We start from the raw sequence: 23,612 nt of genomic DNA, 5'->3' as shown, positions 1-23,612 counted from the left end.
CCCGGGGAAGGGGCGGGGCTGGGGGCGGGGCCGGGAGGGGCGGGGGGAGCGCGGGGCCCGGCGGGGGGACGGGGGGGGTCCCCGGGCGTCCGGGGGGAGGGTGTGGGTGTCCCCTGGTGCCCGGGGTGTCACCGTGGGGTGGGGCATGGGTGTCCCCGCGGTGCCCAGGCTGCCGCTCAGACAGGGCACGGATGTCCCTCTGGATGTCCCTCTGGATGTCCCTCTGGGTCGCTGGTCTGTCACCATGGGTCAAGGCAAGGATTTCCCCTGGGTCCCCAGGCTGTTCCCATGTGCCACCCCCTCGGGTCCCCATGTGGGACGGGGCATGGCTGTCCCCCCGTGTCCCAAGGCTGTCACCGAGTGTCAGGGCATGGACATCCCCCTGGGTGCCCGGGATGTCACCGTGGGCAAGGGCAACCCGCTGGGTCACCGGCTGTCCCCGCACACGTCCCCGGTGTCACCATGGAGGGTGTCAGGGGGACGCAGAAGCAGGACGGAGGCAGAGTCCTTTAAAAACTTGTCCTTTATTAGTCTGTTGGCAGCGATTCCCTCTGCGTAGGGCGTCCCACCCAGTTATATCAAAGTGAGTAACATGAAGGGAGCCGGGGGGGTCGCAGGCCGGCGGGGACAAGCCCCCCCACGTTGTCCCCTGCCGCCGGGACCCCCTCCCTCCCTCCCTCCTTCCCCCCCCGGTGCCCCTCGTGCCCCCCGCTCGGCCTGCCCCCCTCCGGGGTCAGCTCTCGCCACTCACCCCGGGGGGCAGCACCGGGGCAGGGGGTGTCGGGGGGGGGTCCCAGGCCCCCCCGCAGGGAGCGATAGCACCAAGGGGGACAGCTGCTCCCCGCAGTTTATTCCGCGCTCCCTGGGGGGGTCGGGGGGAGAACTCCCGGGGTGGGGGCAGGCCCCGGCGCTGCTGCCGCGCCGTGGGGTCCCTCCCGGGAGCGTGGGGCCGGGGGGCCGGGGGGGTCTCAGCTGGGCTGGGGATTTACATTCTGGACCATGCAGTAGCACCAAAGTTCATGAGGTTATCGGTGGGGCGGGCGGTTACTTCCGCTTCCTCCCGCAGTATTTCCCTTGTGCGCAGCCAACTCCACCTGGGTTGGGGGGGGGGACACCGGCTCAGCCCCCCCCGTACCCCGGCAGGGGGCTTGGAAGCCGGGCAGGGGTGGGGGGGACCCGGCAGAGCTCACCTCTAAAGCCCAGGGCCCCGAGGGCTCCTCCGAAGGTCTTGGGGGGCTTCCCTGTGGGGACAAGGCGGAGACATTGAGCGGGGCGGGGGGCTCCGTGGGTGCCCCCTGGGGAGGAGGTGACCCCCAGCCCACTGTCCCCAACCCGCGTGGCTGGGGCGCACTCACCGCCAAATCCCAGCTGGCCGCCGACCCCACCTGAAAGCACAGCGAAGCCTCAGTGACGCTCAGCCCCGTGCCCCCCAGCCCAGCCCGCTCCCACTCCCCGTGGCCGTGTCCCCGTGCCCCATGGCTGCGCGTGTCCCCACGGGCAGGGCACGCAGGGGAAGGTACCTGGAAATATCGGTGACACGCCAAAGCCGGGAACTCCAGCCCCTGGGGAAAAAGTGACAGCCGGTGACAGCCGGTGACAGCGCTGCCACCCCAGCCCTGCGTGGCCGCAGTGTCCCCAAGCCTGCAGCGAGCTGGGCGCGAGCTGCCCCAAGAGCCCCCGACCCCAGCAGCACCCCTGGGTGCCCACCCGGCTTCAGTGTGCCCTGCGAGGCCGTGGTGTGCCCAGCAGGGTGGGGACAGCAAGAGGGGCAGTGCGGTCGGTGACAGGGTCCCACCCTGGCCCCTGGCCCCGGCACTCACCTGGCTGCAGCCCCCCAACACCAAAACCTGCGGGAAGGGAGAGCCCCGGTGAGGGTGGCGGCCGTAGGGACAGGGACGTCACCCCGCTGGCCAGGGCTGTCCCCGCTCCTTACCTGGCTTGGGAGGTTTTCCAGCAGCTCCTGGATACAAAAGCCCTGCAGCAGAGGTGGGTGTCAGTGCAGCCCCCCACCAGCCCAGAAGGTCCCCGGGTGTCTCCACGTGTTGGGGACACTGTGCTGTACCATCCCCTGTCCCCACAGCCTGGGACACGCTGGGGCTGGGGCCCTTGGTACCTGCTTGGTGGGGGCCGTCCCCTCCCGTTGTACCCCTGGGCAGGCGGCAGGCACAGACAGGGCACGGTGACAGCAGGGTGGGGACACGCCGTGGGACCGCAGAGGTGCCCCAGCTCCCTCGGGGTGGGACAGCACCCAGCTGGGCACTGCTCCCCCACATCCCACAGGGCCACAGCCAGGAGGGGACAGAAGCGGCCCTGAATCTCCTGCCTCCCCCCGATGCCCCTTCCTTCTCGGCACCCTGCACAGACCCCTCTGTCCCTGGGACCCTCAGCGCCGAGCCCACCAGCACCACTCACCAGCACCGAGGCCACCAACTCCGAGGCCACCAACTCCGAGGCCACCTGTGGTGAGGAGCCTGGGTGAGCACTCCCGAGGTGACCGTGGGGACGCAGCGCGGGGCTGTGGGGTCTGTGCCCAGGGATTTGGGCTGGGGTGGGAAGTGGGGACCAGGGACGCTGGGCATGGCAGCACTGGCCTTGCCATCGCTCCTGGCTCACGTGGCGGGGGGATTTGCAGGGAGCATCGCAGCTCCAGCACCAGTCCAGGGTCCAACTTGCTGCTCACCCAGCCCCACACAAGCCCACACCTTCCTGATGCAGCCCCATGCCCTGGGGGAGCACCCCCTGCCCGCACAGCACCCACCTGGGATGCCACCAACCCCTGGGACTCCAGCTCCGGGAACGCCTGTCAGAGAGAGGCAGTGAGACCACGTCCCCCCAGCCTGCACGGGGAGCTTGGGGGGAGGCAGTGAACCCCCGGGGTGGCCCTGGCACCCGTCCCACCTCCCCCCAGAGCAGGAAGACCTGGGGGCCTTCTGCGTGGTGCCTCGCGGCAGGCAGTGCAGAACGGGAGGAAAATCTCCCCGGGGAGACCGGGGTGGGGGGAAGCCACCATACCGGGTGGCACTCTGCACCCAGGGGTGACAGCAGGCCACCCCCCTATGCCCAGGGCTCCGCAGGGCATGTGGGGACATGAAGAGTGGCCAGCACCCCAATATCAACACGGGGTGCCCAAGGGGGAGCGGGCTGGGGTTGGGTGGCAGCGATACGTACCGAATTTGGGAGGCTTAGCACCTGGCTGCACCCCTACTTGGGGGATGCCTGCAAAGCAAACAAGGGCACCGCGTTTAGGACAGGTACCCCAGCGCCCCCCCCATTCCACCCACCCCCACATCTGGATGCAGTGCTGCCCTCACCTGCCCCAGGGAGAACGCCGGCACCGGGTACCCCCACGCCCGGCACCAACCCGGGGACGCCGCCGACGCCGGGTGTCACTCCTGGCACACCGGGAACACCGGGCACTGCGCCTGGCACCCCTCCGACACCGGCACCTGCGGAAGAGGGGGTGAGGACACAGCCCGGGGCTGCGTGGGGCTGGGGCAATGCCGTGCTGGCACCCGCTTGCCCCGCGTGGAGATGTACTCACCGTATTTGGCTGCCTTGGCTGCTGCTTTTGCTGCTGCTGCCGGACCTCCGACTCCTGGGGACAGCGAGAAAAGGGTCAGCAGCCCTGGGGGGAGCCTCCGCAGCAGTGCTGGGCAAAGCCCATCCCTGCCACCTTGGCATCCACCAACAGACGGCCCCGAGCTGACGGAGACCACCAAGGTAGTCCGAGGTACCCAAGGTGCCCCAGCCCTGTCCCAGTGCCAGCCCAGCTGCCACCACCGCCTGCCTCACCTGGGACACCTCCAATGCCGGGGGCCAAGGCACCCACACCAGGAGCCAGGCCACCTATGCCAGGAGCCAGGCCACCCACGCCAGGAGCCAGGCCACCTGCCCCTGCAAGAAGAAAGAGAAGGACTGGGGCTCCAGCTCAGGAAGAGAGATAGGGGCTGCAAGAGGGCTGGGATGGGCGGAGGGATGGTGCGGGTGGGAGGGCGGGGGGAGGGGTGGTGGGATGGATGGTGGGATATATGTTGGGATAGAGGGTGGAGATGGGGATGGATGTTGGGATGGATGGTGGATGGATGGTGGAATAGATGGTGGGATGGATGGCAGATGGATGGCGGATGGATGGTGGATGGATGGTGGATGGATGGTGGGATGGATGATGGAGTGGATAGTGGATGGATGGATGGGTGGATGGACGGATGGGTGGATGGACAGTGGAGTGGATAGTGGATGGATGGATGGATGGATGGATGGATGGATGGATGGATGGATGGATGGTGGAGTGGATAGTGGATGGATGGATGGGTAGTGATGTGAATGGAGGGAACGAGATGTGCATGGGTGGGTGGATGGAGGTGAGGGATGGATGGATGGATGGATGGGTGGATGGGTGGATGGGTGGATGGATGGATGGGTGGACGGGTGGACGGGTGGACGGGTGGATGGATGAGGGGATGAGAGGATGAGGGGATGAGGGGATGGTGGTGTGGATGTGTGAGTAGAATGTAGGGTGGATGGATGAATGTATGAGAAGGCACATGGATGATGGACCTAGGAGCCTCCATGCAGATCAACTCTCTGGAGAGCGTCCCCTGACACAGCCAGGACCTCATCCCACGCAGAGTTCTATCCCCTCACCCCGACCCATGGGGACCCCATGCAGTGCCTCAGCCCCAGCTGGGGAAGCAGCCTGGGGCGGGGAGGTGGCAGGAGGCAGGACGTGCGGGGTAACACCGGAGCAAGCCCGTCTTACCGTACTTGGCTGCTTTGGCGGCCGCTTTGGCAGCAGCGGCGGCAGCAGGGCCGGCTCCTGGGGGAGAGGGGGAGAGTGAGGGGCAGCGACGGCCTGCAGTGGCCATGCCAGTGCCTACTGGCCAGCACCACCGCAGACATCCCTGAGCATCCCTTAGAGAGCATCTCACCAGGTACCAGACCGGGCACACCGACTCCGGGAACACCAACTCCAGGCACACCGACTCCGGGAACGCCGACTCCGGGCACACCGACTCCGGGCACACCGACTCCAGGTACTCCAACTCCAGGTACTCCAACTCCAGGAACGCCGGCTCCGGGCACGCCAGCTCCTGTTACACCAACCCTCATTACACCAACCCTCAGCACACCGGCCCCGGGCAGGTACCCTGCTCCTGCAGAGAGGACCAGGGATGCGGCCGAGCCCCACGCCCAGGCCATTTGTATCTCCCCTCCCTCTCTCCCTCCATCCCAGCACAAAGGACGAAGGTCTCTCACCAAATGCGGCCGCTTTCGCTGCAGCCTTCGCTGCGGCAGCAGCTGCTGGGCCACCCACTGTGGGGATAGAAGGAAGGGTGTCAGGGGGAGCGGAGAGGCCAGCACCACGCTGTCCCCTTGTGTCCCCAGTCCCTCCGCTCACCTCCGACACCAGGCACCACGCCAGGGACGCCTGCCACGCCAGGGACACCAGGCACGCCGGGGACACCAGCCACACCGGGGACACCAGGCACGCCGCCAATACCAGGAACACCGACACCGGGAACACCAACGCCGGCTCCTGCAGACAGCGAGAGGAGAGAATTTGGAGTGGCTGAGCCGTGGGACAAGGAGGGAGGTCTGCCCTTGCCATCATGCCATGGGGGAAGCACCCCCTGCCTCATCCCTGCAGGCGGCTGGGACACGCGCCTGGTGCTGGGTCACCCAAGAGGCTGGGAAGTCACCAGCATGGGGGACGATGCCACGGGGGGCTCCAGATGATCCTCGGCATGAAGAGATGGAGCCTTTGAGCCCAACAGGGCACAGAGAAGTGGCTGGTGGCCCCCAGTAGCCACCTGCAAGTGCTGGGATTTAGGGAGAAGCTCAGCAATGAAAAGTTCACTGGTGTATGAGAGCAGGGGCCATGAAGATTGCCAGTTTTCTCCCTAAATCCCATCCACTTATTGCCTTTTTTTTTTTCTTTCTGCATGATGCAGAAAACAAATGAAAGAAATGGCCAGCAATGGTTTAGCCCTCCACTGTGCCTCCTCTCCGAGCCCAGCCTCTCAGCTTCACTGCTGCGGGAGGTGCTGGGGTGTCAGTCCCTGCTGGGGACCACGGTCCTGCTAGACCAAGTCAGGGGTGCTTGCCGGATCCCACTGGTTTTTGGAACAAAACCAAAAATTTCAGACAAGAAACAAACAAAGTCAGTTTGGTCTCATCCATTCACCCCCATGAAACACCAGTGGCATCATGGCCTGCAGAAACCTGGGGAGTGACAAAGGCAGGGGACAAAGGTGGGCCCAGGCAGAGCAGCTGGGAGCCAGGCTGGGCACATCCAGCGCCTGGATGCTTCCCCATGAAGATCCACTGGGAGCGATCTCCAGGGCAGAGCCACCTGCCTGGTGGCACCCCAAGTCCCACAGAGGGGTCCCCAGGATAATGGGGTGGCCGAGGGTCTCCTTGCCCCCTACAGTACTCACCATACTTAGCTGCCTTTGCTGCTGCTGCTGCTGCCGCTGGCGTTCCAACTCCTGAGGACAGGAGAGAGAGGGACCCTGAGCCACCTGCCCCCGTGCCACCTGCAGCGGGGACAGCACTCACAGGACCAGTCACCTGCCACCCCGGGGACACCTCCGACACCGGGCACCAAGCCGGGGACACCACCGACACCAGGCACAAGGCCTGGCACACCGCCGACACCGGGCAGCACTCCTGCACCTGGAGGGAAGCAGAGCAGTCAGAGCACCCCAAAATGCCCCATGCTGCCGGCCCCAGAGCATGTGGCTGTGGACCCCTCAAGCAAAGCCAGAGGCTGGAGAATCAACGGGCTCAGCACCTCCCAAAATACCTGCTACGGGACCAGTGCCCACATGCGCATCCCCCAGGGATGGGGTGCACCAGAGGCCAGGGCAGATGCGCTCCCACTTGCCCAGCAGGCACGGGCATGGTGTGGGCTTCCAGCAACAACAAATCCCCCTGATTTCACTGGCTGCTGCTCTGCTCCGCACCGAGCCCCAGGATGCTTCCACTCCTGGGCGTGCGACGGCCCCACTGCACGCACGCACCCGGGCAGGGGATTCCCAGCTCCCAGCCTGGGAGCCCACGTGGCCGCTCGGGAGCTGGTGGCAGCTGGCGGGACCCCGAGGTCCCCCAAGGACGGGCTCGTAAATCCCAGCTGCTCCCGGGGCTGACGCATTTCCTCTGGATGCTCCAATGAGCGCGTGCCTGCTCCTGCGAAACTGGCTCCCTCTGCCAACGAGGGGAGCAGCGAGCATGCGATCCGCAGAGCCGAGCTTGTCCCTCTGCTCGCGAGCCATGGCCCGCTGCAGACGCCCTCCCGGCAGGACTGCGGGAGCTGTCACTGCCTCGCGGCACAGCCTGGACCTGCCACGTCCCCATGTCCTTCAGAGCAGGCAGCGGAGGCTTTGCAATGCCAAGCTTCTGCAAGAAGGGGGAAAGCCCCCCTGCAGCCCTGGGGGGGGGGGGGGTTGCAGCCCACAATGGCTCAGCAGAGGGGTTCAACTCGCCCCAAGCTTGGGCACGCAGATGCTGGAGCCATGTGGGAGCCTGGGCTGGGCGAGCATCCCAGAGGGAAGCACCCCGCGAAGCCACGCCAGCACTGCTCAGCCGTGCCGAGAGCAGGGACTCACCGTAGGCTCCTGCCTTCGCCGCCGCCTTCGCTGCTGCCGCTGCAGCCGCTGGCCCTCCAACTGCCGGGGTAGCAGGAGAGAATCAGGAGTGTGGACGGGGGGACACATCGGCATCCGCACCCCAGGGGTGAGCCCAGCCTCACCTCCAACTCCTGGGACAACGCCGACGCCGGGCACCACGCCGCCCACCCCTGGGATGCCGCCAACCCCGGGCAGGACACCGGCTCCTGTGGGGGGAAAAGGGGACGTCAGCTCGGGGAGGGGACACCACCGGTCCCCCAACCAGGGAGGGGGACAGCAGCCTCCCAGGCGGGGACACGGGCCCCGTTTGTGCCCACGGAGCACAACAGGGTACTAAGTATACAGGGTACTCACCGTACTTAGCTGCCGCTTTCGCTGCTGCCGCCTGTGCTCCAACTCCTGGGGAAGGACACGAGGAGATGCTGAGGACCTGTGGCCATCCCAGCACAGCCCCCCCAGTCCTGGGGACTGGTGCCTCCCACCAGCAGCTCCCCCCTCTCCTTAGCAAGGTGACCCAGCCCACCCCAGGCTGTTCCTAGCCCCTCTCTGGCCACCCTGGGGCCACCAGACAGTGCTGAGTATCCCATCCAGTGACTGGTGAAGCTGAGGGGGTGCTTGCCCCCCCTGCCATACTCTGCAGGTCCCTGCCACCCCCCAGGACTGCTGGGGAAAGGGCCGTACCTGTCCCAGTGGGGTACCCAGCCTTTCCAGCACCAAGTCCTGCTCCTATCCCGCCAGGTCCGAGACCTGCAAACACAAAGAGAAAGCACAGCAAGGTCAGCATCTGGCCCTCGAGATGGGGGGCAAGGCAGACAGCAGCTCCAGCCCCACATCTGGGGACATGCTGGGGACACCCAAGCCAGCCCCAGGCTGGAGATGCCGCCTCAAACCTCCCCGAGCAGAGCTGGCTGCAGCACGGGACATATCCTAGCCAGCACGAGCCAAGAGCTGCTGGCTGCTGGCCCCATGGCACGGGATGCCCAGCGGGGGGGGGGGTGCCCGTGGGCACCACGCCATCCCCGTCCCTCTGCCCTGCCTGCGTCCCCACCCAGCGTGGGTCGCTTTGCCCCGGGTCAGGGTGCCCCTCGCAAAGCCTAGGCGCTGTGAGCAGCTACGACCGTGGAGCAAGGGCTATGAGCACTCACCATAGGGCAGCTTACCAGTGCTGTAGGGCAATCCATAGCCACCTGGAGAGGAGAGAAGGCGGCTGGTTAGCACCTGGCTGCCGGTGGCCGTGCCCCCTCTGCCCCGCGGTGTAGCCCCTCTTTGCCAGCTGGCTGTGCAAGGCGAGCCCTCAGCACCAGGGCTCCTTCCAAGTCAGGAAAGTCTTTTTTGGGGTGTGCCCCCACCTCGTGACGGGACCTCCCGGAGGTGCCCCTCTCCGCAGCAGCTCCAGAAGTGAACCCCGTGCCGAGGGCTGCAGCACGCAGAGCTGGTTTCCAACATGAGCGTGTGTTTGCCGGAGCCTCCCGTGACCCCGCTTCAGCAGGGGGCCCCCCAGGAGCCCCGCGGCGAGAGCCGTACCCGGCTGGCTGCGCCAAGGCCAGCTCCAAACGCGAGGATTTAATTGGAATCAGGGCTTGGGAGCCTCCGCTGAAACGTGACCTCATTAGGAGGTCGGCGAGAAGGGACGGGGGGGGGATTACGAGAAGGAACATCGCAGCCGGGGAGATGGCTCCTTGCGAAAGAGCAGTGTCCCGTCGCATGGGACAGCGCGGGGATGCCCGCCTCTCCGCATGGCGGTGGCTGCAGCCCGAGGAGCAGGGACAAGCTGCCGCGTCCCTGCTGGTGGCAGCTGGGGCCGCGCATGGCGGGGGTGCCCCGCGGACACCCAGCTCCCCAGCCACGGGCAGGGCCGGCGCCTGTGGCCAGGATGCTCGTGAGAAGGCGTCGCTGCAGGCGTCCCCTCCCGCAGCCACATGTGTGTACCACATTTCCCCCCCCGCCAGCCGTTTCCACCAGGTGCCACATGAGGCTGGACGGGCTCCGCAGCCGGCAGCTGTGCCCGGGGTCCCCAGTGGCACCCGGCGCCGCCAGCGCCTGGCTTGCCCCAGGGCCGCCCGACACTGACTGGGTGACACCTGTGGAGATGGCACCTAAGATCCAAGCCCTTGGGACTCCAGGGGTTTTGCTGGTCCAAGCCCAGCTCCACAGAGCCACTGCCACCCACCCGGCTGGTGCTCACCCCCTTGGTGCCAGCACGGGGACGGCCACTAGCATCACCAATGCCAATGGACGCAGCGGCTGGCATGGGAACCGGTTTTCCCAGCCCTGAGACCACCCCTGGTGTGGCTGGGCTCTGGGGCACCATTCCCTTCCCTATGACACCAGGTGGGACCCTGATTTCAGCCACAGCATCAACCTGTGCCCCCAGAAAGTGGGGTGGCCTTGGGGACCCCTCCTGAGTCAGGGCAGCCCGGAGCGGGAGCTGCCTGGGGCATTTTCAGCAATCCCTCCAGAAAGGAGACTTTCCTCGGAACATGTCGTTTTCAGTGCTCTCCCCTCGTCCCCTCTTGACCTGCGCTCACCAGCTCCGGCATGCAGCTCGGGGGACACGGGGGACACAGGGACGTGTCACACATCTTTCAGCAGCACCCAAGCCCACCTGCAGCATTGCCCTGCTCAAACCAAGAGCCGTGACGGCTGTGACAGCCAGCCCAGCGTGTCCCCAAGCTGCTGGGGAGTGACAAGGAGGGATCCCGGGGAGGACAGGTATGCACCCGGCACCTGAAACCGCACTGGGGGACAGCACCGCCATCCTACTGCACCCTGCAAGGGGTGGCACCACCACCGCCACTGCCTGCCTTGCAGCCACAGGGACAGGGGTCCACAGGGAGGGAGGGGGCGACGCAGCCACTCGCTGCTGGTGGGGCTCCCTCCTCCGATTTAGGCACGGCAGCTCCCCAGAAAGTGGGTCAGCCCCGTCTGGGCTGCAGGCCACTGGCGGGGCCGCCGGGACGTGGCCAGGTGCCCGCGCCAGGCACCCCATGAAAGGCAGTCTGGGGCCGGGCGGCCAGACGGCATCCGATCTCCGCGGGGCTGGGTCGCCCTAACGAGCGTAACGAGCCTCTGCGGGAGGAAGCGGGCGCTGGCCAAGTATTTCTGCTGCCGCTCGCGGCCGTGGGCCCTGGCGGGGGAAGCCGGCGGAGCTGCTGGGTCTGGCGCCCATGGTGGGGAGGGATGTGTGCCCCGGGGTGGGCTCCACCCCAGGATAAAGCCCGTGGACCTCCTCTCACTCTGGCACCCCAGGGATGCGGATCCCTGGCCGGATCTGGCTCCCCTCTTCCTGCTCTGGATGTCACCGGGGTGGGCCCGCCAGCTGCTGGCATCCGCAGACAGGCTGTGCCACCCGGTCCCTGCCACCTGGCACTGCCATCCTGCTGCTGTCCCTGCCGGGCACGGCTGGCTGGGGACAGGCAGGTCTGGCACCCAGCGTGGGGACAGGTGACAGATGCCACTGGAGCAGCACTGGCTGGGAAAGGGGTGCTGAGCGCCCCTGGGCTGGGGCTGAGCATCATCTCTGCGGGCAGTGAAGAGGGAGACCTGCCTTGTGCTCCGTCCCCACTGCCAGCCTGCTGGTGGTGGCCTTGGTTAGCGGTCCCCAAGAGGGGACATTCAGCCTGGGTGAGCGTCTGGTGATGCCCAGCACATCCCCTGGCCCCCAGGAGCCACAGGAAGCAGAGGATTCCTGGAAAGATGTGCCTGGTGCCAGGAGGGGGCTGTGGAGCCAGCCTGGGATGACCTTGCCCAGCGCACATCCCCAGAGCACTCCTGCTTGTCCCTGGCGCGCCTGGCAGCCAGCGGAAGGCACAGCATCACCCTGGGGCCGGGAGCAGGAGCAGCGGCAGCCCCGGGCAGGATCTGCCCTCGGGGCTGTGGGCGGCAGCTGGAATCGCCCGCCCAGCGGTGCCCGGCTCCGTCCTGCTGTCCCCTACCAGCGCCAGCACTGCCGGGTCCGGGGGACCCAGGGCCACCGGGGCTCAGCCCGGGGCAGTGAGGACGTGGGGTCCCCCTGGCGCTGCTCGGGGCCCTCACCCGCACCCCTGCTGGCTGTGGCCGCTTACCTGGGAGCTTGGGAGCTTTGATGGGATACCCCAGAGGGACTCCGGGCTGCTGGCCTCCAAAGCCTCCCAGTCCTGCAAAGCCAACAGCAGACGCTCACCTGGAGCCCTTGCCCAGGCTGCCACCAGACCTTGTGAGAGGGGGGTGCCCGCGGCACCCCGGCTCCCCGGCCACGGCTTGGGAAGCCCCTGAGGCACCTTCTGGTGTGAGGAGGCCACGGCAGTGATGGAGAAGCTTGGAAAGGAAAAGAAGGACAAGCGGGAGAGAGGGGACACTCACCGGGGATTCCTGCGAAGGCTCCTGCTCCTGGGGAGAAACACAAACGTCCCCGTGAGTTGTGGGGCTGGTCCCCAGGGCTCCACAACAGCCCATGATGTCCTGCCTGGTCAGGCCGGGGGGTGGCCTGGGGACAGCCCTGGACCCTGCCATGCGCAGAGAAGCAGGAACGTACCTGGACCTTTCGCCTTGACGCCAGCGCCAGTGGGAACGCCGGGCAGCACCCCTACGCCAGGGAAGCGGACACCTGGGATGGAGCAGAGGGGACGGGTGAGCGTGGTGGGGCCTCGTGGTGTTGCTGGTACCCCAGACCCATGTTCTCTGGCTCAGTGCAAAGGAAAAGACCTCCAGACCTTGTTCCTGCCCTGACCCAACCGCCTACCCCACCCAGATCATTGCCAGCCTGCCCTGGCTCAGCACCCAGGGGCGTGCGGGGACGCCCTGCGCCCAGCGCCGGCACAGCCGGAGGGGACGTGCTCCCCGCAGCCAGCCCCAGCCGTGGGGCACCCGAGCCCCCCCCAGGCTGGAGGTGGGGTCCTGCCCCCCCCAGCCCTCACCCTCCAGAGGCAACCAGGGAAAAAGAGTGCTGCTGGGCGCTGCTCTGCCTGACAGTGCTTGGGTTGTTCTTTTTTGTTTGTTTGTATTTTTCTCTACAGCCCCCCCCTTTTACAAATGTCTTTCATTATAACTCACGCATTTCCAGACATGGAAAGACATTCCTGACCAGCAACAACACACTTCCCATTCTGACAATGTCGAAACATCTTGTTTTCACAAGTTTTCCTCCCCAGATTGCTTTGCAGTGAGGAATTCCTGCCCCCGCCACCCGTCTCCTCCCCCCACAGCCCTTGGCCAGGCAAGCCGGCCCCACATGGCCTGCGCCAGCTCCGCTCCATGTCCCGTGCTGGTGCCGCTTGCTCCCACGGGCCCCTGCCTCTGGCACCACGGAGATGTCACTTTAGGAAAAGTGCTGGCTGCAGGCTGGCAGCAGTGTCCCAGCGGGACTGAACACACCAGGACGGGGACATGAGGCCAGGGCACAGCTGGCCATGAGACCACTGATGCCAGCTAGGAGGGTCGGCCACTGGGCTGCTGCTTTGGGATGGGGACCCCCTTGGAGATTGGGGTGCTGCTGGTAGGTGGGGATCCCCTCAGAGACTGGGGTGTTGCAACGGGATGGGGACACCCTCAGAGGTTTGGGCAGTGTTATTAGATGCAGACCTCCTTGGAGGCTAGGGTGCTGCTGTGGGATAGGAAAACCCCAAGAGGTTGGGGTGCTGCTTTTGGAGGGGATTTGCCTTGCAGGCTGGGGTGCCACCATGCGATGGGAACCCCCTCAAGGGATGGGTGCTGCTGTTGGATGGGGGTCCCCTTGAAAGCTGGGGTGTTCCCACAGGATGGGGACCCCATTGGATGCTGGGATGGTGCAAAGGGATGGGACCACCCTTGCAGGCTGGGTTACTGTCATTGATGGGGACCCACTCAGATGATGGGGTGTTCCCATGGGATGGGGACCCCTTCAGAGGTCAGGGTGCTGCCGCAGGATGGGGACCCCAGCTCACCTGCGCCAGGGAGCACGCCACCGCCCGGGAAGGCTCCAGGGATGCCAGCACCTGTGGGATGAGAAAGGCAGCAGTGAGCCCCCAGCCAGAGTCGTTCCCCACCGCCACCAGCCCCTTCTGGGCCATGCACCCACCTGGTACTTTGGGGGGCTTCGCTGCCGCGCCGACCCCAGGCTGCACCCCTCCTGGGGGCACCACAGCACCTGCGGGTGGCAGAGAGCCCTGAGAACCCACACAGCACTGCCACGGGCTCGGGGTGCGGGGACGGGGCGTTTCCTACCTGCGGGGACCCCGAGGCCTCCAGGAACACCAACTCCACCCACGCCACCAAGACCAGCACCTGGCGACATTGGGAAAAAGGAGGGCACAGGGTGAGATGCCACCTTTGGGCTGTGGGTGGCCGGAGAGGTGCCAAAGGAAGGGATGGCCCCAGGGGACACCCCAAGGAGCACCAGAGATGGGTCCCCCAGGTTTGGGCAAGGGACCCAGTCCCAGGGCAGGGGGCTTCATGCTCCCGGTGGCTCCAGCTTGACCAAAGCCCCTTTCTCAGCACAAGAACAGGCACCAGGTGGGGCTGGCAGAGAGAGCAGCATCTCCTGCTTGCAGCCCCCCATCCTCAGGAAAGGCTGGGCATAGAGGGGACCCCCAGAGCCCTGAGGATGCCCAAGCCCAGTGTTGCCCCCCAGCATCGCAGCAGGCACCCTGAGCACTCACCAGCTTTCGCAGCAGCCTTAAGAGCGGCTGCGGATGCAGCACCTGGGAAGATGCCCCCGGGGAAGGCACCTCCTGGGAGCAGACCTGCAGCACCTGAGAGGGGAGAAGGGGCAGGGTGAGCCCTGGGGAGCAAGAAGGTGCCTGCACCCCCAGGCTGCGGTGGCGGTGAGGGGTGGCGAGCTGGCATGAGGCAGTGCAAGGCAGGGTTAGGTGGCATCTGCGCGGGGACAGCTCTGCGGTGCCGGCCTGGCTTGTGCCCTGCACTTCTTCTCCCTACATCCCCTCCAAAACCTGCTGCCCTCTGCACCCCTGCCGCCCAGGCACCCTGTGGCGTCTCGGACTGCTGTGCGTGCCACGTGCGGACACTGTCACCCTGCTGCCAACCCCGTGGGGACACGGGCCCCCCTCCCCTGTTGCTGCATGGGGCTGCCCAGCCTGCCCACATGGGTGGACGTGGTGGTGGAGCTACCTCACTGCCCTACAACCGATGGGGATGGGCCACCCGCAGTCCCTGGGGAGGTTCTCCGGGGACACTGCACTGGGGACAGTCCTTGTCCATGCTCACCTGGCTGGAGGCCAAGAGGGCCAAGTCCCCCGAGGCCACCGACCCCTGGAAAGAGAAGCGGGCTGAGAGGGGCTGGGGGGGAGCAGAAGCACCCGTACGGGGACAGGGAAGGGGCTGGGGTGCTGCCACCCTTGCCCATCTCCGTCCCACACAGCTCCAGCACCCAGCTGTGGGCTTCCCCTGCCGGCCACCCCATTCCTTGCTCCCTGTGCAAAGCAGGGAGGACAGGATCCAGCCATAGTGCTGAATGGGGATGTGCACAGGATGGTTTCTCAGCAGGAAAAGCTGAACGGGAGGCCCCCGTTTGCACCATCCTGGCAGGACAGATTGCTCCAGAGGTCTCGCCTCGCCTGCCGGTGCTCCCAGCTCACCACAGCCCCAAGGACAGGCATGGGGGACAGGGACAGGACCCGGCCATGGTGGCATGGGGCACGCGTCCCCACCCCGATCACTGATCACTGCCGCCTTCCCTTCCCACTCTGCTCCGCCTCGCCCGCCCCCCACCCCGCCAGGCCACGAGGGGATGGAGCCGAAATGTTTCAGGCTGAGGAATGAGTCCCTCCGGCTGGGCCAGCGCTGCCTTCCAACATCTGGGGCTAATCAGCGCTCGCTCCCTCCAGGCGCAAATTCCACTGCCTTTGGCTCACGGCGCGGACACCGCTCCGGCTGGGGCTTCGCGGCTGCACCGCGTTTGGTTTTAATTACGCTGAAATAAAGGGCCTTGTTTTTCTTTCCACGAGCTGAAATCTGAGTAAACGGAGGTTGCAGGCCCCCGCCTGGGGCTGGCGCTCCTGCGGCGCAGAGCTGGGCCGAGGAGGCCGGCGCACCCTGCCCCAGGCACAGCGGTCCCCATCCGAGAGCATCTCCCCCCGGGCCACGGGGCTCTGGGCATCTCCACCAGCACCAAACCAACCGGCCCGTGCTGCCCCAGCACCTCCCTGACCTGCCCCAGGCTTGGAGTCCCCCAAAAGGCCCAGTGCTGTGCATCCTCCTGCCTGCATCCCCTCCCTGTCCTAGTGGTGGCCCTGCCTGTCCCCTCCTCTCTGGGCCAGAAGAACCCCAGCAAAAGCTGCCCAGCCACAAGTGCAGGCAGGCAGGGGACACCTGAGGGCCAGGGCTTGGGGACAGCTGGAGAGGGGGTGGCAGCACGCTGAAGCTGGGGACAAGGATGAAGGCGCATGGAGCCCTTGCGGCTGTCGAGAGCTTGGTGAGCACAGCAGGGCAGGGCAGAAAGCGTGCGCAGGTGCCAGGGAACATCCCGTCCCCACGGCCTCTTCCTGCATCCTGGCTGCTGGCACAGTCGGCGAGAGATGAGGGAAAGGCTTCTTACCTGGTTTGAGAGGTTTTCCTCCAGCCCCGAGCCCTGGGGGAGAGTGAGGGAGAGCGGTCAGATGTGCCCTTCCCTGCAGTGTGTCCCCTCTGCAGGCATCCCGGGATGGGGACACCGGGTGGGACGGGCTGAGCCTCTGCCCTGTCACCCCCTCCCCACCCCAGAGAAGGGTCCCCGGCACTCACCTGCTCCCAAACCTCCGACCCCAGCACCTGCGAGCAACGACACAGTCTTAGCACCCACCCCTGCAAGCTCCCACCCAGCCCTGCCCACACTGGGGGTCTGGGGACACAAGCAGATGGGGTGTCCCCTGTGGTGTCTCCAGGCCTTTAGCCAGAGCACTGGGGACAGGCTGTCACCCTGGGCCTTTGCCTCTTGTGGCCAGGGCTGTGGAGATGCCAGCCCTGGGCTGGTGACCCCCAGCGTAAGGCTGATACAGCCCTGTCCCCATGCCATGGTGCTGCAGCCGCCCAGGACAGGGTGTCCCAGCACCCTGGTCCTGCTCTGCTGGGCTCAGAGGTGCCCTGGGTGCCCCCCCAAGGGCCTGCCCATCCCTGTGATGCCCCCACACTGCCCAGGTCCCCTTACCTGGGAAAAAGCCTGCTCCTGGGACTCCCCCTCCCGGGATAGCACCAGGAACCCCTGCAAGAGAAGAGACCCTCATTAAAACCCCCACAGGGATTTGTGTGTCCAGCAGGACTGGGGGGAGGGAGGGGGCACCCCCGGGATGGGTGCAGCTCTTTCCAGATGAGGCAGGATGCACAGCCCCATGGCAAGGGCCGAGGGCAGGGAGTTGCCTTTCCTTGCACACCTCCATTTCTCCAGCAATACGGTGGTGATGGGGTCTGGAGCTGCCCCAGGGTCTGGCGGGGTGGCAGCAGGATCTGGCCCTACACCGGGGGGGAGAGTGGGCTGGGATCCAGCTCTGCTGCCCAAACCCCATCCCATCACCCAGCCAGTGCCGTCTCCAGAACCACCTCCTGGCAGCTCTGTGTCCCTCTGTCCGTCCCTGCGCAGCGAGAAGCTCCCAGGCCCCTCCGTTTTCCAGGGCAGGCAGCTTGAGCTGGAGCTCAGCGGTGGTGCTCAGACACCACAGTGATGGTTTTTGGGGTGCTTAGCTTAGCCCTTGCTCTGTCTCTTGCAGGACACCGTGCGGCAGATCAATGTTCCCTGCTCCATCGTGGCAATGGATGGGGTGGAGACAGGGTTTGGGGTACAAGGATGCAGTGCAGGGGATACTCTGCCTCTGGCAGGGCTTTCTGGCACTGGGGGGCTTGCAAAGGGATTTGTGGTGGGGCTGGCAGGGCTGTGGGGGACTCTTAATGGGGATGGCAGGAGGATTTGGGGGTTTCTGTAGGTTACAGTGGCCAGGGGGCACCTGGCACACCCAGAAGCTGGGTGCAGGCAGTGGCACAGCTCTGGGACAGGTGGCAGCTGGGTGGCAGAGCTGGCACCCAGCCGGGGGGGCACCCAGTGCTGCACGTGGAGCCCCCGGCATGGCAGTGACAAGGGTGTCCCCTGCACCCTGCTCATGGGTGTCCTCCACCACACGGAGCAGCAGAGACAGAGTCCCATCCCTGCCTCACGGGGACAGGTGCTCATCTCGGGGGGGCACACAGGCACGGGTGAGGCGTCAGGACACGCGCACCCCCGTTGGGATGCACGCACAGGCGAAGCACGAGTGCCGGGACACACACGTGGAGGACACATGCCAACATCCCCGCGCACGTCAGGGGACACGTCAGGCTCGGAGCTCCCCACGCCAGCACCCCCACGTGCACACACACACACAGAGGTGTCGCCCAGCCGACGTGCCCCAGTGGTGCCAAGCAGCAGGATTTGGCCTCGCGCATCCCCAAACCGCCGGCTCGGGGCACGAATCCGGCCCCGTCACAGCTGGCGTCCCTGGAGCGCAGCGGCCGCGCTCGGTCATCGCTCTCCCCGCTGACCGGCCGGCTCGCCCCGCCGCCCCAGCCCAGCCCAGCCGGGCGGCAGCCAGCCAGGCCTTACGGAGCAGCTCCCTTTCCCGGCACATTCCCCCGCCTGCCCCCCCCCCACACCAGTTTGGAAAAACAAAGCCCAGCTCCTTTGCCTGTTCCCAAACATCATCCACACATCGCCCAGCCTCCCCGTCCCGCCCCACCGTGAGGGGATGGCCACGGCCGGCTGCGTGGACACCCCCCGCAGCGTCCCCAGGAGCAGTCCCCGTGGCCAGGCAGCACCCTGGTGCTGACAGGGGGGATGCTGGGCGCCCTGGGGAGCCCCTGGCCCCCCGCCCCATTGCTGCCTGGCAGAGCCCCCCCAGCGAAGCCGGGAGGAGGCTGTGCAGCTTGCTGTCCTCCCAGGGTGCGCGGGGACATAAAGGCCCAGGGGACACCTGCCCTGGGGCTCCCCGGGGGGCTTGCAGAGGCTTATGCTCAGCCCTTCATGCCTCTCCCATTTCGGCTCCACACAGTCCCAGCACCTTGTGGCCATGCGTGTTCTGGAGGGTTAAAGAGGAGGTGTTGGTGTCCGGGGGTTCACCAGCCCCCTCCATGCCCAGGTCAGGAGGTGGATGGGGACCGCCTGCCTTGGCACGAGCCAGGACGGCCGTGTGGATCTGGGGGAGATGAGGCCGTTGCTCAGGAGCCCTGCAGGATGCTGCTCCCGGCCGGTTCTGACACCAAAAGCAGTCAGCTCCGTGCCCCGGCCGGACCCACGCACCCTGCGCTGCTGCACCAGGGCCACACGGGGCTACTGGGACGGCTCCAGGGCTGTAACACCATGGCTGCACTTGTCCCACACCCCGCAGGGAGGAGGCGGGTGCTGCCCATTGCCCGGCTCGGGGTCAGATCGTGGCATGGGGGCCCTCTGCCCTCTCCTTGGCACATCGGGGATAGGAAAACTGAGTCACAGCCCTGCTGGGGCTGAAGGGTCCCTGCCCTGTGTCTGCTCCTGCACAGAGGCTGCTGGCAGGCTGGGAAGGGAGAGTTTCTCCCACATCCCCTTTTCTCCCCACAGGGCTAGGGCTCGGCTGGACCTGCACCCCAGGGATCTAATTCCAAAGCTTTCCAAGAATTTGCATCTGAATGTACAGCCCCCGCTGCAGCAGGGGATAACCCATGGAGGAGCTTCAGAATCTGGTGTGGGGCGTTGTTTATAGAAAATGGTCTTTTTTTTCCATATTTCTGTACTGTTTGGTCACTACTACAGCTGCACTATTTCATTCTGACCACTATTGCTATTATCCTGTTTCCACTACCTGCAGGGTTACTTGCAGATTCCAGTCCAAGTGAGAAATGCAGCTGTTTTCTGTATTCAACAGCTTATTTCTTCCCACATCCAAGACCCAGCTGAGGACCCACAACAGGATGGGCGCGCACAGCCTGGGCTCCAGTGCAGCTCAGCCCCTTGCCCTGTGTCCTCAGCCCCGCGCCTCCATAGACCCCCCCGTCCTCTTCTCGCAGGAGTCTCAGCACTCAACTGCGGCAGACGTTTCCCTCTTGCTGTTTGCTTTTTTGGGAGAACGGGTTTTGGAAACATGCAGTCTCCAGGCAACTTTGAAGCCGTGCCGCGTCCCGAGCCTACTGGTAGCAGCTCGGGAGGCCGGGCGGGAGCGAGCACTAACGGGAGAGCGGGAGGCAGCCTCCAGAGCCTGGCTCCCATCCAGCCCCCGAGCCTCAGCTTTCATCTCCGGGTGCCTGCGGACAGCCCGCACCCTGCGGGCTCCTGCAAAGGGAGCAGCCCCGCCAGGCTGCTGCGGTGGCGGGGAGGGGAGATGCCATCGCAGCTGGGACAGTCCCCAGCACACACAGTGACACAGACTGAGCTCTGACAGACCCTCCTGGTGGCCTTGCTTGGGCCAGGCCTGGAGGAGATGAAGGTGCCATGGGCTGAATTTGTACCCTTTGCCAGCACCTCTTTGCCCAGCCCAGCTGCTCCTGCGCCCCTGAACCTGCAGGACTGGGACCCCCATGTCCCTCTGTCTTCCCTGGGGTGTCGCTCCCCAGGAAGCACTGAAGGATGGGTGCCCCCCTCCAAACACCGCACTTGGCATCTCCTACAGCAGCCTGAATCCGGCCCATGGGCCATGCACAACCCCTTGAACAACCCTGCTGCCCAGAGGGATGCAGAACAGCATGGGCTGAGCCCCAGCCACTGCTGGGAGCCTCCCAAATGCCACCAGCTCACCGCCTTGGCTGAGCCCCCTCCAGGTGGGTGCACCCCCACCACCCTTGTGGGTGCCACTGGCCATGCCTCTGTCCCAGCTCGGCCCCCAAGGCTGGTTGAGCAGAGCTGAGCCTGCCCAGTGCCAAGCAGCACTCCAGGCTGCAAGGACATCGGTCGCTCCTCCACGGGGAAATGTTCTCCAGTGTCCCCATCAGCTCTGGGACCACCTCCAACACCAGCTCCTCGGGGACCTGCTTCCCAAAGCAGCAACCACCCCTGCAGAGGGAGCCGGGGTCTGGAGTGGGGCCAGCAGCCCCAGACGCTCACAGTCTGCTGTGGGATCTCACCTTGGGGCCAAAGTCACTGAGACTGCCCCAAATGGCAGCTGCATGAGAGCTGGTGAGCAAAGCCACCACGGTTAAGCAAAGCCAGCACAGAGCATCACTGCCAGGCACGGAGAGTGGCCAAGACTGAGCTGCATCCCATCAGGGATGGCTCCTGGGTCCCAGGCTGCAGCTACTCAGGATCGGGCACTGACAGCAGCTCGGCTCCACAGATGCCTGGCTCAGCACCGCTGGGGGATGACCCTGTGCGCACGGCGGGGGACAGGCCAGCCTGGGGCCAGGGTCCTGGGAGCAGAGCAGGGCACTGGTGGATGGAGCTGCTGGCTGCAGACAGCAGCCCTGAGGGCTCTGCCCTGGGCAGGGGTTGGCTCAGCACTGGCACTGCCCTCCCCTGCCCACAGGACCCTGCCTTGTCCCCACTCTGCTGGCCCCATGCAATGGCTCTGGCACTGTCCCCATCACTGCTGCTGCCTCTGCCCCTTTAGCCATTGCATTTTCCCCGTGCAGGCAGACGGGCACTGTCCCCCTTCAACCCAGCCCCATCAGAGGTTCCTGTCCCACCCCGAAGCACACCGTCTCCACCTCGCAGCCCTTTGCCCAGTTTTGCCGTTGTGGGCAGCTCTAAGTCTGTGCCGGGAGCAGCTCTCCCCGGCGCGTGCTCACGGCCCCGCCACGAAACACGAGCTGTCCCACGGGCAGGCACCTGCTGCGTGAGCTGCTGCAGCTCCCTCCCGCCGTGCAGCAGGATTCAGGGGGTGCACCCCGGCACGCGGTGGCTTTTGTCCCCTGCCCCAGCACATGCACGTGCATGTGTGTGTGCCAGAGGTGTCACCCAGCCCCTGCGGCCAGTGCTGCCCAGCCGGGGTCTGTGTGGCACTGGGGACATACACAGCCACCCCGACACCGGTGACACAAGCACAAGAGGATGGCGCAGGGGCCAGACCAGGCACTGTGGTCTCGGGCCATGGTGCTCTGCAGTGGTGCCCAGCCAGGGGCTTTGCCACGGCCACCGCGCAGCAGCTTGCACACACGGGCTGCGGGATGCACGTACACACACACCCCCCCATCTCACACCGGGATCACACCGGTGGGCGATGGGGGCCAGCCCCCCGGCCCCCGGCACTTGCAGTGGCCACCCTGCCTGCACATCCCCAATGCCTGGGCAGGATGCGGCGCCTTGGAGCCCCCCCCAGAAAGTGCTTGGCAGTGCCGCCCCGGAGAGCTGTGCGTGCCCCCTGGGTGCCATCCCACCCTGCCTGGGCATGGCATGCGGGGAGCAAGGAGCCCTTCGGGGAGGTGGCACCCAGGCGGGCTGCCCTGCCGCCCCCCGTTGTCCCCAAGGCAGGGCAGGGGCTGCTCGTCCCTCCTCGGCCGGGGGAGGATGGGGAGGTCCGGGCAGAGCCTCCCTGTGCTAAGGGGAAGGAGCCTTTTCTTTCCTTACCTCCTTGCTGGGAAGCCGGGAGGATGGAGAAGAGGAGGAGGACTCCGGGAAGGAGGGGTGCAGCTGCCTGCCTTGCCATCTCTTGAAGCAATGCCCCCGTGCTCTCGCAGTCAGTGTGTTTTATCCCAGAGCTGCTTAATTGTTGCTTCCAAGGATGTGAGGGGAAGGGGGGGTGTGGGGGTTGGAAGGAGGGAGGGGAAAAGGAACGAGAGAAGGGGGGAGAGAGGCACAGGACACTACGTCATGACGAAAGGGCAAACACACAAGCTTCTCCAGGCTATTGGGCTGTATTTTTTTTCCTTTTTTTTTTTTTTTTTGTGTGTGTGTGTGTGTGTGTAATTTCTCTCCCTCGCCGCTCTCTCCAATTCTGGTGCGGCTCTGCCAAAATTGCAGACGGAGCTGCCAAGGCAGCCTCCGGCGGGAGGGGAGCGGAGGGGCGCGGAGGGGAGCGGAGGGCCGGGCCGGGGTGGCACGGGGGTGGCACACCCCGGGTGGCACCGGGCCAGCGGCGGGGCGCAGGGGTGGGGGCTGCCCCAGGCACAGCGGGGGCCCGGAGCGTCCCCCCGGAGCGTGCTCGGGTGCCAGGTGAGGACCCGTCTCCAGCAGGGGGACGGAGGGAGGGCAGGCGTGGGGAACGGGGGGACCGAGCGGCGTTAGAACCGAGCCGACGGGGGGCGACCGAAAAGCGCCGCAGTTGTGGCGTTGGGGTTCTCCCAGCTCGGTCCCCGCTTGTTTGTCCCCAGCCCCCCGACACCTGCGGCGGCCGTGCTTGGGCTGGGACGGGGATGGGGACGGGATGGGGACGGGATGGGGACGGGATGGGGACGGGATGGGGACAGGGGTGGGGACAGGGACCGGGACAGGGACCGGGACAGGACGGGGACGGGGACCGGCACCGCTTCCCCTGCTCTTCCCCGAGGGGTCCCGGCCCCGACAGGGCCCGTGCCGGGGCTCGGGGAGGCGGCGGGGACCCGCGGTCCGGGCTGCTGCCGCCGTGCGCTCGGCTCGGCCCCGCCGCCGCGGCCACCGCCCGCCGCGTCCCCGCCGCTCGGCCCGCGGTGGCCGTTAGGTGGCAGCCGTGGGGTGTCCGCCGGGAGGACGGCACGGGGAATTCGCAGAAAAACGAGCCGTCCGCGCCCGCGGCTGTCCGGCCGGGGGGGCACAGCACGGCCCGGCCCCCTCCCCAGCCGGGGTGTCCTGGGGACACAGCGCTCGCCCCGAGGCCCGGCCGGGAACAGCCACCGCGCCCCCCAGGCCCCGGCGCGGGGGTTCTTGCCCAGCGTGCAGCCGAGCGTGGCTGCTCCGGGGCAAAACCGCGTGTGTACCCCCCTTCCAGGCCGATCCCCCCACCCCGGGTGCAGCCCCGGCTGTGCTGGACCCGGCTCTGATCCCAGCGCACAAACCCAGACGCAGCACCAGGGCACCTCGAGGTGCTTGCGACGAGCTCGGGGACAGAGAGCAGGTGCAGGGAAATGCCCCCTCTGCACCCCTCCGTGGGCCTGTGCCCCCCAGCTCCACATGCTCCCTCCACGGCTTTGGAA

General features: G+C 66.4%; 1 protein-coding gene across 8 annotated transcripts; it reads right to left on the bottom strand.

Annotated features, from left to right (window-relative positions):
- Window positions 1–505: 505 nt before the first annotated feature.
- On the bottom strand, window positions 506–22,262 carry ELN (elastin). Of its 8 annotated transcripts, XM_048068199.2 has the most exons (35): window positions 22,072–22,259; window positions 16,726–16,779; window positions 16,323–16,349; window positions 16,138–16,170; window positions 14,808–14,852; window positions 14,243–14,335; window positions 13,809–13,868; window positions 13,663–13,731; window positions 13,529–13,579; window positions 12,142–12,213; window positions 11,970–11,996; window positions 11,693–11,764; window positions 8,774–8,815; window positions 8,310–8,375; window positions 7,983–8,027; window positions 7,751–7,834; window positions 7,608–7,667; window positions 6,571–6,675; window positions 6,438–6,488; window positions 5,399–5,536; window positions 5,257–5,313; window positions 4,929–5,090; window positions 4,760–4,816; window positions 3,793–3,894; window positions 3,542–3,595; window positions 3,312–3,446; window positions 3,169–3,216; window positions 2,759–2,800; window positions 2,413–2,457; window positions 1,934–1,975; window positions 1,821–1,847; window positions 1,521–1,562; window positions 1,356–1,385; window positions 1,191–1,241; window positions 506–1,094 (listed from the first exon to the last, which is right to left on the bottom strand). In XM_048068199.2, the coding sequence occupies exons 1-35, from the start codon at window positions 22,148–22,150 to the stop codon at window positions 1,045–1,047; spliced, it is 2,217 nt and encodes a 738-aa protein (XP_047924156.1). In that variant the 5' UTR covers window positions 22,151–22,259; the 3' UTR covers window positions 506–1,044. The 8 variants fall into 8 exon arrangements, with proteins under 8 accessions (XP_047924156.1, XP_047924161.1, XP_066835584.1 ...); XM_048068204.2 differs by lacking the exon at window positions 1,521–1,562 and having other exon boundaries at window positions 22,072–22,261; XM_066979483.1 differs by lacking the exon at window positions 2,759–2,800 and having other exon boundaries at window positions 22,072–22,261.
- Window positions 22,263–23,612: the final 1,350 nt, after the last annotated feature.

This window comes from Anser cygnoides, chromosome 18 (genome assembly GCF_040182565.1).
Source record: "Anser cygnoides isolate HZ-2024a breed goose chromosome 18, Taihu_goose_T2T_genome, whole genome shotgun sequence".
NCBI lineage: Eukaryota > Metazoa > Chordata > Aves > Anseriformes > Anatidae > Anser > Anser cygnoides.
Note: the sequence above shows the minus strand (reverse complement) of the source record. Positions and strands in the feature narration are given on the sequence as shown.

What these genes read in the sequence shown, in the direction of transcription:
- ELN (XM_048068199.2), bottom strand. Translation starts at nt 22,150, where the DNA reads ATGGCAAGGCAGGCAGCTGCACCCCTCCTTCCCGGAGTCCTCCTCCTC. An exon ending in AGGAAAACCTCTCAAACCAG is followed by an intron (nt 14,853 to 16,137) that starts GTAAGAAGCCTT and finishes TTCTCTTTCCAG; the next exon opens with GGGTCGGTGGCCTCGGGGGA. An exon ending in TGGGTACCCCACTGGGACAG is followed by an intron (nt 8,028 to 8,309) that starts GTACGGCCCTTT and finishes GTCCTTCCCCAG; the next exon opens with GAGTTGGAGCACAGGCGGCA.